This window comes from Mesoplodon densirostris, chromosome 20 (genome assembly GCF_025265405.1).
Source record: "Mesoplodon densirostris isolate mMesDen1 chromosome 20, mMesDen1 primary haplotype, whole genome shotgun sequence".
Classification (NCBI taxonomy): domain Eukaryota; kingdom Metazoa; phylum Chordata; class Mammalia; order Artiodactyla; family Ziphiidae; genus Mesoplodon; species Mesoplodon densirostris.
This window is the reverse complement of record NC_082680.1, coordinates 9,438,938-9,456,080: the sequence shown is the minus strand read 5'-3', so window position 1 is coordinate 9,456,080 and position 17,143 is coordinate 9,438,938. Positions and strand designations below refer to the sequence as shown.

At 36.7% G+C, this 17,143-nt stretch overlaps 1 protein-coding gene across 1 annotated transcript in view; it reads right to left on the bottom strand.

Moving 5' to 3' along the window:
* CSMD1 (CUB and Sushi multiple domains 1) overlaps positions 1–17,143 on the bottom strand; it is a 1,461,432-nt gene that overhangs the window by 162,609 nt on the left and 1,281,680 nt on the right. The window contains exon 39 of the mRNA XM_060085850.1: positions 15,374–15,478. Within this exon, the coding sequence (XP_059941833.1) occupies positions 15,374–15,478 (105 nt within the window). The remainder of the gene's footprint in view (positions 1–15,373; positions 15,479–17,143) is intronic.

Sequence of the window (17,143 nt, the reverse complement as noted above, 5' to 3'; positions counted from 1 at the left end):
AAAGAGCGTTTTCCTATTGCTCTCCTCCTATAGAAATGAACAAAAACTCTCTCTCTTGTTTGTCTACCAAGAAGACATTAACTTTCAATCAGTTTGAGCTAAATCTTAAATATTAATTTATTTCATTTCCACTGTGTAAAGAAATTTCTTTAAAGAATAAAATCTGTTACTTCCACATTTAGTGTAAAACACTCCAATTCCAATGCATACACATTTTAAAAGGTCTTTAAGGAAACTTTCCTATTATATGCAAATCCCCATGATATGGCTCTCTTGCTTTTTGTTTTTCTAGCCTACTTAGCAGTCTTTTTCAAAAATTTTAAGTATGAATCCGGAATTCTATCCTTCTGGAAAAACATAATATGAGAACAAATATTTTATATTCAATCTCTCTCTTTCTCATTTAAAGACAACAACAAAAAATTCTCATGAACAGTTTGTTCTTTAGGTAAAAAGGACCAATATTTACAGGCCCTAAAGCTGTAACCAGACACTTTCCTAGATGGAATTGCCTTTAGTTAAGACACTAACAAAATTTTTTAAAATGCATCATATAATATTGGAATTCAGCTTAGAATATCAGATCAATGAATGCCAAGGACCATTTAACATTGATATTTATTTGTATAAACCCTTATCACATGAATAATCAAAATATGTAGCTGTGGTATTTTATAGAATCAAAAATGTATTTGAAATGGTGCTAAAGATTTGGTGATTGCTAATAATCTTCCATGATTCTAGTACATCTTTTTCTCACATCCCAAGTTACCAAGCACTAATAGGTTATCCAGGGTGAGAAATGGGAGAGAAGGACTTCTTCAGAGCAGACCAGCTTAAAATCCTTCACGTGCCCTTGGACTGAGACTTTGGTTCTTGTTCTTTTCATTAACATGAAGGAGCTAATCAGATTAACTAACTGACTGGGACTCTGAGTAATGGGGCGGGGCTGGGGGAGGGGACGATTGTTCTTCCAGGACATGAAGGCTGGTCTATGCAGCCACACAACTGTGGGTCCCAGTGCACAATGAGGACACGTGCTGCCTGCCCTGCCCTCAGGACTGGGTCCACACCTGTGGGCACCCATTGCAGCTGGCACATCTCCTCTGCTCGTGTGCATGCTTCACTGTCCCCATCAGACTTCAAGGTCAGAGATGAAATTATTAAGAATTTCCAGATGGGCAACAGCATGCAAGGGCTGCCTCTGAGAGCAGGAGCTGGTGTCACTCCGTGCAGTGCCAACTCACGAGGCAGCCTTGGGGTCTGGACAGGCAGCACCTGGAGAAATCAAGGGACAGGCAGTCCCTTGGAGACAAGGGACGAAGACAGTACTGTTTGCCAGTCACTCTCCTGGCTGCATCACGTTGCTCTAATCCTCACAAGAACCTTAATGTAGACTCTGGTGTCTGACAATAAGGTCAAGGCAGAGCAAAGTGAGATGGGCAGGCCGAGGTTCCCAGATGCAGGTGTGCAGACCCACCTGCCCACCTGGGTGAGGTAACAGTTTCCTCCACTGCCCTGCTTTTCAAAGTATGGTAAGTGTGGGAGCCTCTAAGAGATGCACACTTTGGGTATCCCAGAACTACTGGACCAGAATCTTCCTGTTAACACCATCCCTGGTGATTCTTATGCATTACAGTTTGAGAATCACCAGTTTGCCTCACTTTACCCTGAAACCTGAGAGGATGAAACAGAGAGAAGAGTCTTCATTTCTCATCATCAGTGAGATTGTTCATTTGAGAACATGATGCTATAGAAATTACACTGGATGGGCACCACTGTATATAAATGGGATAATTTCAAGCCATGAAACACATGGATTCTGTCTGGGATGAGCAGGTGTGAGGTGTAGCATGTTTTTCTAAGCTGAAATAGATTTTCCTTAAATGTCTATACACTAAAAACTATAAAACACCACATGCATTAATTAAGTGACGACATTTTTTATTCCTAGTACAGAATTTTAAGCCATTTGGGGTTTTTCATAGATGATAAAATTGCTAAATATGGAAAAATACCATCACTTACACCTTTAACTTTTTTATTGATATAAATCTAATTTATCTCCCTCTCCTTTATAACTTTAGAAAATAAACTGCAACTAATTTCAATTTCACCTTTTTTTCCCATTACAGATTGGCATGAACTCCTACTGTACATCATTTATTTTTTATTTGACCCTAAAAAAATACATTTAAAATACTTTTGCCATAAAATTTCTAACTACAATTTGGAATACTAAAAAGATAAAGATACTTTCTGATTTTGAAACACATGATAAACATGCATTTTTTTGTCCAATATTTAGAGCAGGATAAGCAGGACCTTTGTAAATATAGTTAAAATAAGTTCGAGGGGCTTCCCTGGTGGCGCAGTGGTTGAGAGTCCACCTGCCGATGCAGGGGACGCGGGTTCGTGCCCCAGTCTGGGAGGATCCCACGTGCCACGGAGCAGCTGGGCCTGTGAGCCATGGCCGCTGGGCCTGTGCGTCCGGAGCCTGTGCTCCACAACGGGAGAGGCCACAACAGTGAGAGGCCCCCGTAACGCAAAAAAAATAAAAATAAAAAATAAGTTCGAACATTTTGTTTTTCAACTTATCATTGTCGTCATTTCAACTGCCATTGTGTATGGTTTTCAAACTTCACAATTCAAAAAAAATATGTTGTTCTAACTGGACAGCTTAAAACAATAATGAATATAATAATCAAAGAAAGAGGAAAGCAGACCAAATGGACAGATCAATAGAGTTGGATTATTTGGCAGCTGCAAAGAGGTCGAAGGACAGATATGTAGAAACATGAGCATTAGGTACATGACAGGTCATCATAAACACTATAGGGAAAATATTGGCTACTCCTTCATTTTGAAATGAAAAAATTTGTCAAGTATATTGTTCATTGTAACCAATTAAAGAACCATTCCTTTGCATAAGCACACCCTAAGACAGAAGTGTTGTTCACAATCTCTGTAAACCCATAATCCAGAAATTGTATTAAAGGTCAGACAATGTGCTGGAAAACAGGTGAAAGAAATCACAACTTCACCTATGGAGACCTGATGGGAGGATGACAATAGATGAAGTAAATGTCAAATGTCATGATCACATAGATCTAAACCTACATGTGTCACCCTGCACACTCAGACTTCTATACAACATTGTTCAATGTCCAAACATCTTCTTGACATCAAAGAGTAGCTGTAAAGAAAGCCCCTTTAATTAAGAAAAAGTATCCAAAGAAAAGAAACTACTTTTTTATTCATTGTCTAAGAAGTTTAGTGTATATGTGGAGTTAAAAATATTTTCCCTTACCTGTCAACTGTTGGCTGGTTCAGTCCACATAATAAATGCTATTCTATTCCTTCAATTTAATAGATTATAAGGTCTCATTAAAGCATAGGGATTGTGTATCCAGTGTCAAGAGAAGCAATCCCGTGAATTTGGGGGGGAGTAGAATTTTTAAATGTGATTGAAGTTATTATTAGTTTAAAACAGACTGTTATAACTTTAAGACATTTTATGTAATTGCAGTTGTAAGCACAATGAAAACATCTATTTAATACACACAAAGAGAAGTTATGTCACTACAAAAAAATCAATGAGACAAAAAAAAATGGAGTAAGAGGAAAATAGAGACAAAAATGCTAAAAGACATACAGAAAACAAAGACACAGATTGGCAGAATGGATTTAAAAAAAAGTTCCAGGCATATGCTATCTACCATTTACTCATTTTAGATCTAAGTACACACGTAGTCTGAAAGTGAGAGGATTGAAAAAGATATTTCATGCAAAAAGGAACCTAAAGACATCAGGGATGGCCATACTTAGAATAGATTTTAAAATAAAAACTGTCACAAGAGACAAAGAAGGACATTATATATATAATAATAAAAGGGTCAATTCACCAAGGAGATATAACAATAATAAATATATATGCACCTGACACTGGAACTGCCAAATAAGTGAAGCAAACACTGACAGACCTGAAGGGAGAAATAGACACAAACACAAGAATAGTATGAACCTTCAATATCCCACTTTCAGTTATGGATAGAACAGCCAGACAGAAGATAAGGGACAGAAGACTTGAACAACACTAAAGCCCATTTAGACCTAAGAGGTATATGCAGAATACTCCACTCAAAAAAGCAGAACACATATTCTTCTCTGGTGTACATGGAACATTCTCCAAGACAGGCCACATGTTAGGCCATAAAACACGTCTAAACAAATTTTTAAAAACTGAAATCACACAAAGTATTTTCATCAATCACTTTAGAATGAAACAAGAAATCAATAGCAGAGGGAAAAAAGGAAAATCCACAAATAGGTGGAAATTAAAGAACTCAATCTTAAACTCAACCAATAGGTCAAGGAACAAATCACAAGAGAATTTAGCAAATATCTGGAGACATGAAAACAAAAACACAACATATAAAAACTTACAGGATGCAGTAAAAGCAGTACTAAAAGGGAAGTTTATAGTTGTTAATGCTTACATTATAAAAGAAAAATGATCTCAAATAAACAACCTAACTTTATACCTCAAGGAACTAGAAAAAGAACAAACTAAACCAAAAGTTAGCATAAGGAAGAAAATAATAAAGATTAGAGGAGAAGTCAATAAAATAGAGAATATGAAACAATGGAAAATATCAACAAGACCAAAAGTACTTTTTAAAAAATATCAACAAAATCAACAAACCCTTAGATAGACTGAGAAAAATGTTTTAAAAGACTCAAATAGTTAAATTTAGAAATTAAAGGCATTTAAAAAAACTATGAACACTTGTACACCAATGAAATGGATAACCTAGAAGAAATGGATAAATCCCAAGAAATATACAACCTACCAAGTATCATGAAGAAATAACAATTCCGAACAGACCTATCATTAGTAAGGACGCCCAAACCCATGGGCCTTCTTACTTCGTCCTTGTCCACACTCTGCATCCATCAGCAGACCTGCCAGTTCTACCTACCATGTGCATCTCACATCCTTGTTTCTCCTGCATCCCACCTCCTCTGAGCCACAGAACTGAGCTTCCTCTGAGCCTGTTGACAACTGCAACATCTGTTTATCCTATGAGGATACCCCCTCTCTTGTCACTGTCCAAGTGGGTCTCTACTCAGCAACCTAATCGATCTGGTTAAGGATAAATCAGATGATGTTACTTCCCTGATGGAAACTGTTCAATGTCTTCCAACTGTTCTCAGGATAAAATCCTGGGCTACAAGGCGGGGGACATTCTCACTCTGGCTCACTCTTTCAATTTTGCTTCCTGCCTCTCTTCTGACTGTCCACAAGGCTCCCTCTAGTCTAGACACTTTTTTTTTTTTTTTGGCTTCATGAGTACAATAGGTGCCTTTCTACCTGGGGTACCCCTTGATAGTTTCCTTTGACTACAATGCATTTCCCTTAAGTCTTTTTGTGGTTGAATAATGTCCATTGTTTCATCCTTCCTTCAGTAAATATTGTCAATGAAAAATAGAGCACCACAGTTACTTTGCACCTCAGAATACTGCTTATTTGCTTCAAGGTGCTTAACACAATCTATAACCATCATGGTGTTTCCTTATATATTATGCCCGCACCACTAGAATATAAATTCTGCATAAGCAGAGACCACGTATGGTTGTCTCATCATGATTCTATCTATGGAGGCTAGAGGCTAGAGTAAGCATATAACAGATGCTCCAATAAATGGGGATGAATGCAGCGACATCCACAATTTATTTTCGGGGGACAGGGATGAGGGGGCAATCATCACCAAGAGGAGATGAGTCTCAAATAAGTTACAAGGGTGGATGCACCAAGTGACAACTGATAATTTGAAACCAAACTCCTTTTCATGCAGGCAACTCTCTGAGTAATGGGCAGAGTGAGTAGCAGCAGAATTTCTTTAATGATTGACGATCCTCTCAAGCAGCAACCAGAGACTAGCTGATAAATACAGTTAATGTTGGGACCCACCTCTTAAATCAGTGGCAGGGACAGTAGGTGATGGTCCAAAGAGTTTAGGATTAAGCGTCAGTTCTGTACACTCCACCCTTCCCCGTCCCAAATCCATTAATGCCTGAAATTCCAAAGACTATCAAAGGACAACAGGAAAACTGTACTCCAATCCCTTTATTTTAGAAGAGAGTCAACTAAAGAACCCAGGGATTAAGTAGTTTATATTGCACCTTTCACTTAAATTTAATACTTGTTAAAATGCCAAAACATCATTATTAGGAGAAAAGTTTTAATCAGTTACCAGTTTTTTGTATGTATTACATTCAACCCCAAATAAATCTGGGATTCTCTTGTTACCCACCAAACAAAGTTCTGTTACTACTGAATGCCCAGAACAGTCTTGTAAGAGAGACTTCACATTACCAGAAGGGTCTCTGGAACATTCTGTGATGTTAGGTAGAAGTCAAGATATACAAGCCTTTAAACTCTTCCATGGTCCTTGGTGCAATTAGAACTTGGTATGAAATGAGGAAGACATGAATTATCAATTGACGTTAATGAAAGCAATTTTAATAGGAGGCAGGAGTTGAAAGGGTCTCAGGAGATTCTTTGAAATAAAAGCACTTAGATAAATTTTATGGATCAACACATGATTGATATAGAGTTAAATACAAGAAGATAACTTTATTACACCCCTGAATGGACACGGTTTACAGGATGCCCACTCTGGTGGAGGTACAGCGCTGTCTTCCGTGGATGCACAAGATGAAATCTCCATAAATGCACCCAAGGGTATATGAGGTGTTATCTTGTCCAACCTTTCATTTCCTGTGGTTTTTACTCATGCCCGCCATTCAAGTTGAGAAACCTTATTAGTATTATTAATATAGTATTAAAGTGTCATTAAAACATGCATTAATAATTTGCATGCATTTATAAGGATTACTGTAATTGTAGAAGGCTATTTCAAGCTGTCAGTATTCAACTATGATAGTATCTCACTAAAAATGTGCAGTACTTTTCATTTCAAAAACTTAAGGCATTTTCCAGAATTTTAATCCTCATTACATACTTCCTTCTGAGTGCCTGTTTTGAAATGAGTCCACAAAGGAAATGAAATGTAGTACTTATTTGATCACTGAAAACAAACAGAATGCAAGTATTTTAAAAGCACATCCATAATAAACATAGCTTTATAGTGATAATATTCTGTTGACCATCAGCTCAGACCCCTGCAGGAATTAATGCAGTTCACTATACTATGTTCTCACCATTATATCAAAAACTGACATATGATTGTCATATAAAGTTCACTTCTGAATTTTCTAGAAAATCATTTTTGAATACAACTTCAATTTTAAATTATAAGTACTTTTCAGAATACAGACAAGCAAGGAACTTATCTCTTTTAATTACTGCATTTTCTTTTTTTTAAAGATAATTAAATAAATTCTATTTCCTTTTTTCGCTTTTATTGCCAGAAATTTAAAGCTAAATTTAGTGCCTAACAATACCAATTATTTTAATATAGGGGGCTAGTATACTTATATTTTTCTCTTTAGTTGCCTTTTAGATTTTTCTTTATTTTAATAATTTCTTTGTTGTATACTTACTTTTAAGTTGCACCAAATACTTGAAGAACGGTCAGGTTATCTTTTTTTCTAATCTATTTTTTATTCATCTGAGTATTTATCGTTTGAGTGAGATCTTATAAAATTCATGCTATATAATGCTATATAATATTATTTTTCATTATACACATAACTACAAATTAAATACATATGAGAAGGACTTAATCATGTATAATAAGTTTTGAACTTGTACTTGAAATACTACTACTATATTACAGTCAGCTCTAGGTCAAATAAAATTTGAGAAAAAATTTAAGTCTGATAATAGTAAAATACTTTATATTTATTTTATAATAATCATTTTAACTAATGGCAATTAATACACTGAACTTGCAAGCATGCTAAAATGTGAAAAAAATCTCCATTTGACTCTACCTTGTAAAGCATAAGCATTCATTTCAAACAATGAAAGAGTTACTATATTTACTTTTCTCTGAAATTTTTAGTTTTTTCATAATAACTACAAATCACTAATTCAAACTCCTCTTTTTCAGAATAAATATATTGTAAATGTGTTACTGCAATATTATTGTCTTTTTATTAAAACAAATTATTGTCACTTTCTCTCTCTTACACGAGGCTGTCATGGCCATAGCTTACATGTTCCAGGCTCTGACCCATCTGTATAATGTTCTGTATCAAAGGGCCAGAGTATTAGACATGGGAGAATGGCTTCCACATCAGACCATGTCCTCTGCTGAGCTACTGTTTAGAGTAGAATAGCTAACTTTCTGCTTTGTAGGACATCTGAAATTCACACTGCACAGTAGCTTCTCTATTTCACTTGCCTTCCAGGGGTCAAATGTCATATCTCATAGCCTCTAGAAATATTTTGTTAACTCCAGTGGGTTTCCCAGTAGTGAGTGTGAGAGGAAAAAGGTCTCAAGAAAGACAGTGAAATAAAAAAAACTTTCATATATAGAATTATGTTGGTGCTGTTTGGACTCAGTGCCATATATCAGCACTAAATAGGCCTGAATAATTGCAGAAGACTTTCACTTGAGGTCAAACACACTCACTGGGTTTATGACATTAATCTGGCATAGATGTCATTCGATGAGGTCTTATATGGTTCCCTGCAGACCCAGAAATTAAGTATCTTCCAACATAGCAAGACAGAACTATGTGTAAGCTCAGGCACAATACCAGTCTAATTTAATAAAGAAGGTTTTAGTAATGTAAAGTGTGACTATTAAACAAGCACTGTTATGTGTAAAAATCGAGATAAGTAGTTTCTATTTCAAGCAACCTCTAAAGGGAGATTGTCTCAACTAGATGGGTTTATTCTGCTAATAATGTATTTGTAATATAAATATATATTACATTTAATTCTATATAATTTATCTGTAAATATCTGAATTTGTTCACAGTTATGAAGAAACCTGTGTCACTACTTTAAAGTTACATGTACTAGATAGATAGATGATAGTTATAGATAGATGGATAGATAATTTTGTTTAAACACTGGATATTCAAGAAAAGTTTCTCTATGGTTAATCTAAATAAATAATTTTAGTATTCATCTAGCCTTAAACTAGAGCAATTTTAAAACCCATAAAAAGACTTCCACTTCTACTTGGGATATAGAAATCTGTAAAATACAACCTCACTCCCACTTTAACAATGAGAAAAATCTGAACTACAAAATCATAACCTTTCTTGAACTCATCAGGGAGCTGAGGTTTCAGGTACCCAGGTGACATCAGGTCCAAAGGATTAGTGCCTTCAAGGAGAGGGAGGACAAAAACTGTCACTGTGACAGATCACAGGAGAGAAAGGACCAACTCACACACAGGCAATGACATATCAGCTAACGTTTTAGCAAATGGCCAGTACCTGAGCATGGGTCTCCAGTAGCTCAGGGCCCCAGACAGAGGGGAGTCTATCCTTCCTTCCACATGCCTCCATTGACTAATTAAGAGAGATACTGGGGGCATGATAGGAGACTGGAGTGAGCCTCTCCCTTACCACCACCAAATATCAATGTTTCTGTGGAGAGGGGCAGGACATCCAATGCACTTCCCGAACCCTTTCACTTTTAGGAAACTAAAGTGTTAAGCCACTGGGGGAGGAGCAGCAAAACCTGTTTCCTCCAGGGCACAGGGAAAGGGGCACTGCAGCTTGGAGAAAGGTGTACGGAAAAAGAAAGTCTACATGTGGGGTGTGGCAGGAAAGCCAATATAAGCTTAAGATGCTACGTCAGCACCAAGACCACGGTCTTGTAGCCCTAGGGGACACTCAGCAAATGCTCCTCAAAGGCCAACCACAGGTAGACCCTGACGACCTTGGGAGGGGGGCAAGAATGCTGAGAACACCCCACCCCACTCTGTACAGACTCTCAAGGTTTGACTTAGGCTGGAAGAGAATCACAGAGCAACTCTGACCCTAGTGTAAGCTTAACACCGAGTGACAAGCAACAGCGTCTACTACTGGGGGAGATGCCACCTCTTTTGAAAAGGTGTTTAGGGAGGACTGACAGCTCAGAGTGGAGTTACGATGCTGAGAAAAAGCCCCCAATTAGGCACTTGGCAGTGCCAGCTCACCACTGAGGAATTTGATGCTTTGAAAGTAACCATAGCGACAACAGAACTCAAATCCAGTGTAACTCCTGACTCAACAGGCTAACAAAAGTGGTGCCCATTCCCAGGCACAAATATTAACCACAATCTCTACGGTTCGACTCGTGGTGTCCACCTTTAATAAAATATTCAAGAAATAACAACCCTTTGCCTAGAGATGAAATAAGTAACCAGACTCTGCATACTCATATAGTGGAAATATAAGACAGGGATATTAAATATAAAAAATATGTTAAAAGATCTAGTGGAAAAGATAGCATGCATGAAGAGATGGAGTAATTACTGACGAGAGACAGTAATTATAAGAAAGACGTGGAAATTCAAGGGGCAAAACACAATATCAGAGATGAAGAATTATTTCAATAGACTCATTAGCAGACTTAACACAGCTGAGGAAAGATTCAGAGAATCAAAGGTTAATAGCAACTACATAAACTGGAACACAAAGAGAAAGTGTGAACAAAGCAGAATTGAGGAACAAGAACTGTGATACAATATCAACAGGCCTAATAGACATGTAATTAGAGTCCCAAAAGAAACAGGAAAAGAGAATGGGGGAAAAGAAATATTTGTAATGATAATGGTCAACAATTTTTCATAAATAATAAAAGACATCAAACCTTAGATCCAAGAATATAAGTTTACCCTGAACAGGATGAATATCAAGCGCACGCACACGCGCACACACACACACACACACAAATCCATCTAGACATACTATAGTCTACCTGATGATAATAAAGAAAAATTCTTAAAGGAAGCCAGAGAACAGGGACAAATGCATAGCCATAAGAAATACAGCTTACTTCTCATCACAAACTATGAAATAAGAAGACAATGAAGTGGCATTTTTAACATACTGAAAAGAACTTTCAACCCAGATTTTTACACCCAGCCAAAATATCTTTCAAAAATGAAGGTAAGGGCTTCCCTGGTGGCGCAGTGGTTGAGAGTCCGCCTGCCGATGGAGGGGACACGGGTTCGTGCCCCGGTCTGGGAAAATCCCACATGCCGCGGAGCGGCTGGGCCCGTGAGCCATGGCCGTTGGGCCTGTGCGTCCGGAGCCTGTGCTCCGCAACGGGAGAGGCCACAACAGTGAGAGGCCCATATACCGCCAAAAAAAAAAAAAAAAAAAAAATGAAGGTAAAATGATGACTTTCAGAAAAACAAAAGCTGGGAGAATTCTTTGTCTGCAGACCTTCACTAAAAGAAGAGTCAAAAGGAGTTCTTCAGACAGAAAAATTTTAGACAGAAACTTGGATTCACCCAAAGAAATAAAGAGCTCCAAAGATGCTAAAAACAGGTAAATATAAAATATTTAGTTTTCTCATTTTATCCACTCTGAAAGATCAATATCTAAAGCAAAAACAGTGAAAATGTTTTGTGGGTTTTATAACATGTAAAAATAATATGTAAGACAATAATAACATAAAGGGTGGAAAGAGGAAATTAGAAATATATGCTTGTAAGTTTCACTACCCATTAAGTGACATAATATTATTTGCAGGTAAGCTGTGTTATATTAAAGATGCATATTTTAAACCTGTCTAGGGAGACCATTAACATTTTTAAGAGTTTATCTAATAAGTCCATAGTGGAGATAAATTGGAACAATAAAAAGACTCAGTTAAACCAAAAGCTGTCAGGAAAAGAGGGAAAAAATCAACAAGCTACAAATAGGATCAGTACAAACACTCCAACAGGGCTCATGAGTTTAATCTTATTTGTCCTCCTCCTACCAAATTCCACTGAAATAAACTTGTTTATAAATATTTACATATACAATTGGCCTCTGTATCCATGGGTTCTAAAATTTTTGGTTCAACCAACCATGGTTCAACCATGGTTCAAAATTTTTTTGCAAAATTCAACCAACCGTGGTTCAAAATTTTTTGAAAAACACATTCCAGAAAGTTTCATAAAGCAAAACTTGAATTTGACACAGGTTGGCAACAATTTACATAGTATTTCCTTTCTATTTACAACTATTTATGTAGCGTTTTCATCATATTAGTTATTATAAGTAATCCAGAGATGATTTAAAGTATATGAGAGAATGTGCATAGGTTAGGTGTAAATGCGACAGCATTTCATTTAAGGGACCAGAAAACCTGTGGATTCTGGTATCCATGAGGGGAGATGGGGCGGGGGGACTCCTGGAGCCAATGTCCCAAGGATATTGAGGCAAGACTGTATATATTGTTTCATGTTGAATCCAAGAACAGTTACTGACATATTGTTCCCCAGGAGCAGGTTCCATGCTATACACCTCAAGGTCAGATTTTGTATTTTCCAATATAAACCAATGTCATCATTGTTCCCATATCTATAATTTAAAGCTCCCAGAAATCTAAAGTTTTCGTTTGGTTCTTTTTCTTCAGATTGGAGATCAGAGCAAGAGTGAGGCTTGTACCCTTCTGCTGCCTAACTCAAATTTGCAATCAAGTCCAATAATATAAAAGCTGGCTAGATGGCTACAGGCTTGTATGAAGCATTCAAAGATGCTGGTCTTTTGACCTTTTAGCTGGATTATATAAGATCACAGAGAATCTAGATCACACATACCACACCGGGCCTCCTGGGAATCACTTTCGCTATCATTAATATTTTACAACTCATCCCTTCAGATAAAGTGTTTATTTTTTGTTTGAGAAGTTCCTATCAGTGTTCGTTTGGCATCATGGGCCGTTACAATTAACAGGGCCTAGCCTTCACCTCCATAGGCGAAAACTCAGACTCCTCAGATGGAAGCAGGCGTGGACTTGCCATACAGCTTAGGTTTTAGGGCCAGAGCTGGATCTAGAACTGGATCTCCAAGACTGACTCCCAAGCTTCTTCATCTTCCATATGCCATTCAGCTACTAGTGACAGGTGGTGTCACCACCTGTAAAGAAGGGCAGTCTGTGTGCTCTGATTGGACAGTTGGGATATTTGGACAGGTGCCCAGTAAACTGCATTTGTGATGAAACACATCTGTGTCTACCTGTGTTCATTCTGTAAGTCGTTAGCAGTCTGAGTCTGACCTGGGCAGGCTGAACACATGCTAGGCTCTGTTCCTTCTCCTTTAAAAACTGAGCATACCTCAAAAATGGTGTTTTTTGAGGACAAATGAGTAAGCAGCCGTAACACGTTTAGGGCAGGACCAGGCATAAATGTGTGCTTGTTGTTGTTTTTACTGTTATTACATGGATATATATTGTAGCAAAAAGTCTGAATTTAAAGACATGTGGACTGGCAATAAACAGTTTAAGCTTGATGCAAAAATATGTTAATAGATTAAGAATATTAGATAATCTTTTGAAAACTCACTTCAACACTCCTTCTGCTGTTTAGTGTTCACCTTAATAAGATTAATTCTACCAACACTTTGTAATATCCAAATTTTAAACTGACACAAAGAATTAGAACAGAGAAATGACTGCCTCTAAGTACATGGAAGGTAATGCCATGACCCTCAGAATGCTGTTAGCGCCTGAAAACAACCACTCAGAAAAGAAAATCATGAACGAAAACGTAGCATTCCGTGTGGCCAAGTAAAAAATAAATACATTAAGTAATGAAACAAGGCCTTAAGATTCTTGAACAAGATTAATTTCAGTAAGAAATATGTTCGTCTCTCTTTTAATGAATTTTATCAGCTGAGAATAAAGTGGAATGTAGGTAATTACTGTATTGTTGGAGCTGAAGTCCGTGTGAGTACGCAGAGAATCGTACACAGTGATTGAAGACTAATTATTTTACTAGCACCTCTTTCTATAAGGAGTGAGTGAAGAGCCAGAAGCCACAAGATAACTTTGAGAGGAAGAAATAAGCACATTCATCAATTCTAACACTGCTAAAAATATTAGTGAATTTATTAACACTATCATAAATAAGGTTTATAGTTTGTTTCGTATCTACAGATGTTCACAAAATGTATCAAAGTAGCAGATTTTTCCAGACATATCCTACATAAATAGCATCCATAGTATCATTTTACACTGTCACTAAAGTAGTCCTATTCAAATAAATTGGAATAAACTTGCATACAAATGCCTGTAATAAGTAGGGAAATTTAACTGGAATGCGAAACAGCCCTGTGGTTTGTGTCTGGTTCAGAATATTTATCATCAGCTGGAAACCTGGCCTTTCAAAAACGTGCATGCATTTACATCCCAGCAAACTGTTTATTTCAATTCAAAGGATCACTTATTAAAGCTTATCCATGTATTTGCTTATTTGCAACTGCTTATTAAAGGAGATGAATATGAACATTAAGTATTTTTAGTGCTTGAAAACATGTCCTAAAATAAACTTTACTCTCATTGGAAATTCTTATTTCACTTTTACAAGGTTTACCTGCATAATCAAACGCCAAAGAAGACTTGTGAATTTGACCTTTGTCATCCCGTTTATCAGACTATTAACTCAGTCTCACATCCATTTTTAAAAGGTTAGCATCTACTTTGCATTACCTTCTTCCAATTAAAATGAATAATACACAAAGGCAGGCACTAAAGTGGCTGCTCTTTGCTAGTCTGATTCTACCAGCCTCGGAGACTAGAAATAGAAAGGGCTATGACCATAATCTATTTGGAAATTATGACTTTCTACATTTTTGGAAACTTACATGAATATGTGTTATCACTCACAAGAAAACTAGTAATATTATAAATGGTTATTTTGTACTTTTTTTTTTAACACAAACAACCTGAAAGAATAGTCAATGTTTTAAACTTACATGAATATTTGCTATCACTCACAAGAAAACTAGTAATATTACAAATGGTTATTTTGTACTTTTCTTTTAACACAAACAACCTGAAAGCATAGTCGATGTTTTATCTAATTATTCCAGATGCTAAATTCTTCATTTCCCTATTGTCTTTCATAATATAATTATAATATATAATATAGTAAAAATATAGTTCAATATAAGAATATATTATAATAATTATAATTTTATATATTATAAATATATTATAAATTATAATATACATTATATTATAAATTTCTATACTATAAATATTATAATTGTTATAAAATTATATAACATAATAATAGCATAGTTCATAGAGATCGGTTTTGTAACACCCAAGTTCGTGGAACTTCCAAACATAGTTTTAGAATAAAATTTCACTGTGTAATAAGGGCAGGGATCTATTTTCCCTTTAAGAAAATTACTCAATATCCCAGTGAAAGCCAGATGCAGAAACAGGTGACCTTACTTTTGTATTCCAGGTGGAAGCCAGCAGCTGCCACACTGATATCCGACTGGAAATGCAGGTAGAGCTGATTGGATGTGCTGTTGAGCAGTGCTGGCACCGTGGTACCTGTGAGAAGGGATGCAGGTTGAGCTTTAACATCAGTGATGCGTTCACCCTTCGCATTATAAAGTCAGTAAGAATATCATACTAAGTGATATATGTTAGAGAAGGACAAATGTTATAGGGTATCACTTATATGTGAAATCTAAAATATAGTACAAATGAATCTATTTACAAAACAGAAATAGACTCACAGGCATAGAAAACAAACTCATGGTTATCTAAGGTGGGAGGGAGGGAGGGAGGAAGGGATAAATTAAGAGTTTGGGATTAGTAGATGCACACCGCTGTATATAAAATAGATAAACACAAGGATTTACTGTAGAGCACACGGAGTATATTCATTAACTTGTAATAATGTATAATTTTCAGATTATAATGAAAAATCATCTGAAAATATATACATATTTAACAGAATCATTTTGCTGCACACCTGAAACTAACACAATATTGTAAGTCAACTATACTTCAAAAAAAGTCACTGAGGATATTTGTTTAGGTTTACAGATCCCTTTAACTTGTCTGATCGTCACATATTTAACCCAAGTATTGGCTTTGATGGTTATACTTTTAGCCACTCTCTTCTTCCAGGTCCAGTAAGAAATTCCACATTTTCTCTGCCCTCCTCAGACATCTCTTTATCATATCAGTGAAAACACACAATTTTATTTTTTTTTTTGCGGTACGTGGGCCTCTCACGGTTGTGGCCTCTCCCGCTGCGGAGCACAGGCTCTGGGCGCGCAGGCTCAGCAGCCATGGCTCACGGGCCCAGCCGCTCCGCGGCATGTGGGATCTTCCCGGACCGGGGCACGAACCCACGTCCCCTGCATCGGCAGGCGGACTCTCAACCACTGCGCCACCAGGGAAGCCCAGAAAACACAAATTTTTATGCTTCACCATTCATTTGACTCTTCACATTGTTTTCTTTTATCAACATAACCATTTGCTTGTTTTTTTTTACTTGTCGTGAACAAAGAGGGGACAAAGTCTCAACGTGCAAGTCGTATGGAGGTTGGGGAAGCAGTTAGACTGTAGATCTGATGCAATATATTACCCAGAAGAGGTTGCTTTTGACTATATATTCTCTTCTCTATCCCTGTGTGACTCGTACTGAATAATGTTCTTTCTGAGATCTGCAAATGATTTCAATGAAAAACACATGTAAAGGAAAATACAGGTGTATTTTACATAATGCCTCATTTAATTAAAATGTTCTAACCTACATTACAGCAGCTGACAAATCAGGAGATTTAGTGATGCTGAGGACCAGGGTGACAAAAAAGCCCTGGTACCCAAGGTGCCAAGGAAAAGCGTGTGTTCATCAGCCAGAAATGTAAAACGTGTGGTCGGAATGTACTATAATATGGGAAAACAATAAGCTAGCTTAAATCCCTTTTTACCTAAAGGGTACATGCTTGATATTCTACTGTATTCAAATCATTCTCTGAATAAGTACACACTTCCTATATGTGAAGGAAATATCCATCACGTAAAACTCATCATGGTGCAGGCAAATTACTAGATGAAGATGATGCTAACGTATAAAGAAAGAAATATAACTTTAAATAAGAAAACAAGAAAATAAACTGATAATTATCCAAGACAGATGAAGAATGTTGCAAGGATAATATCCTTTGTCACCTTTCACTCTCTGTTTAAATGATTCTAAGA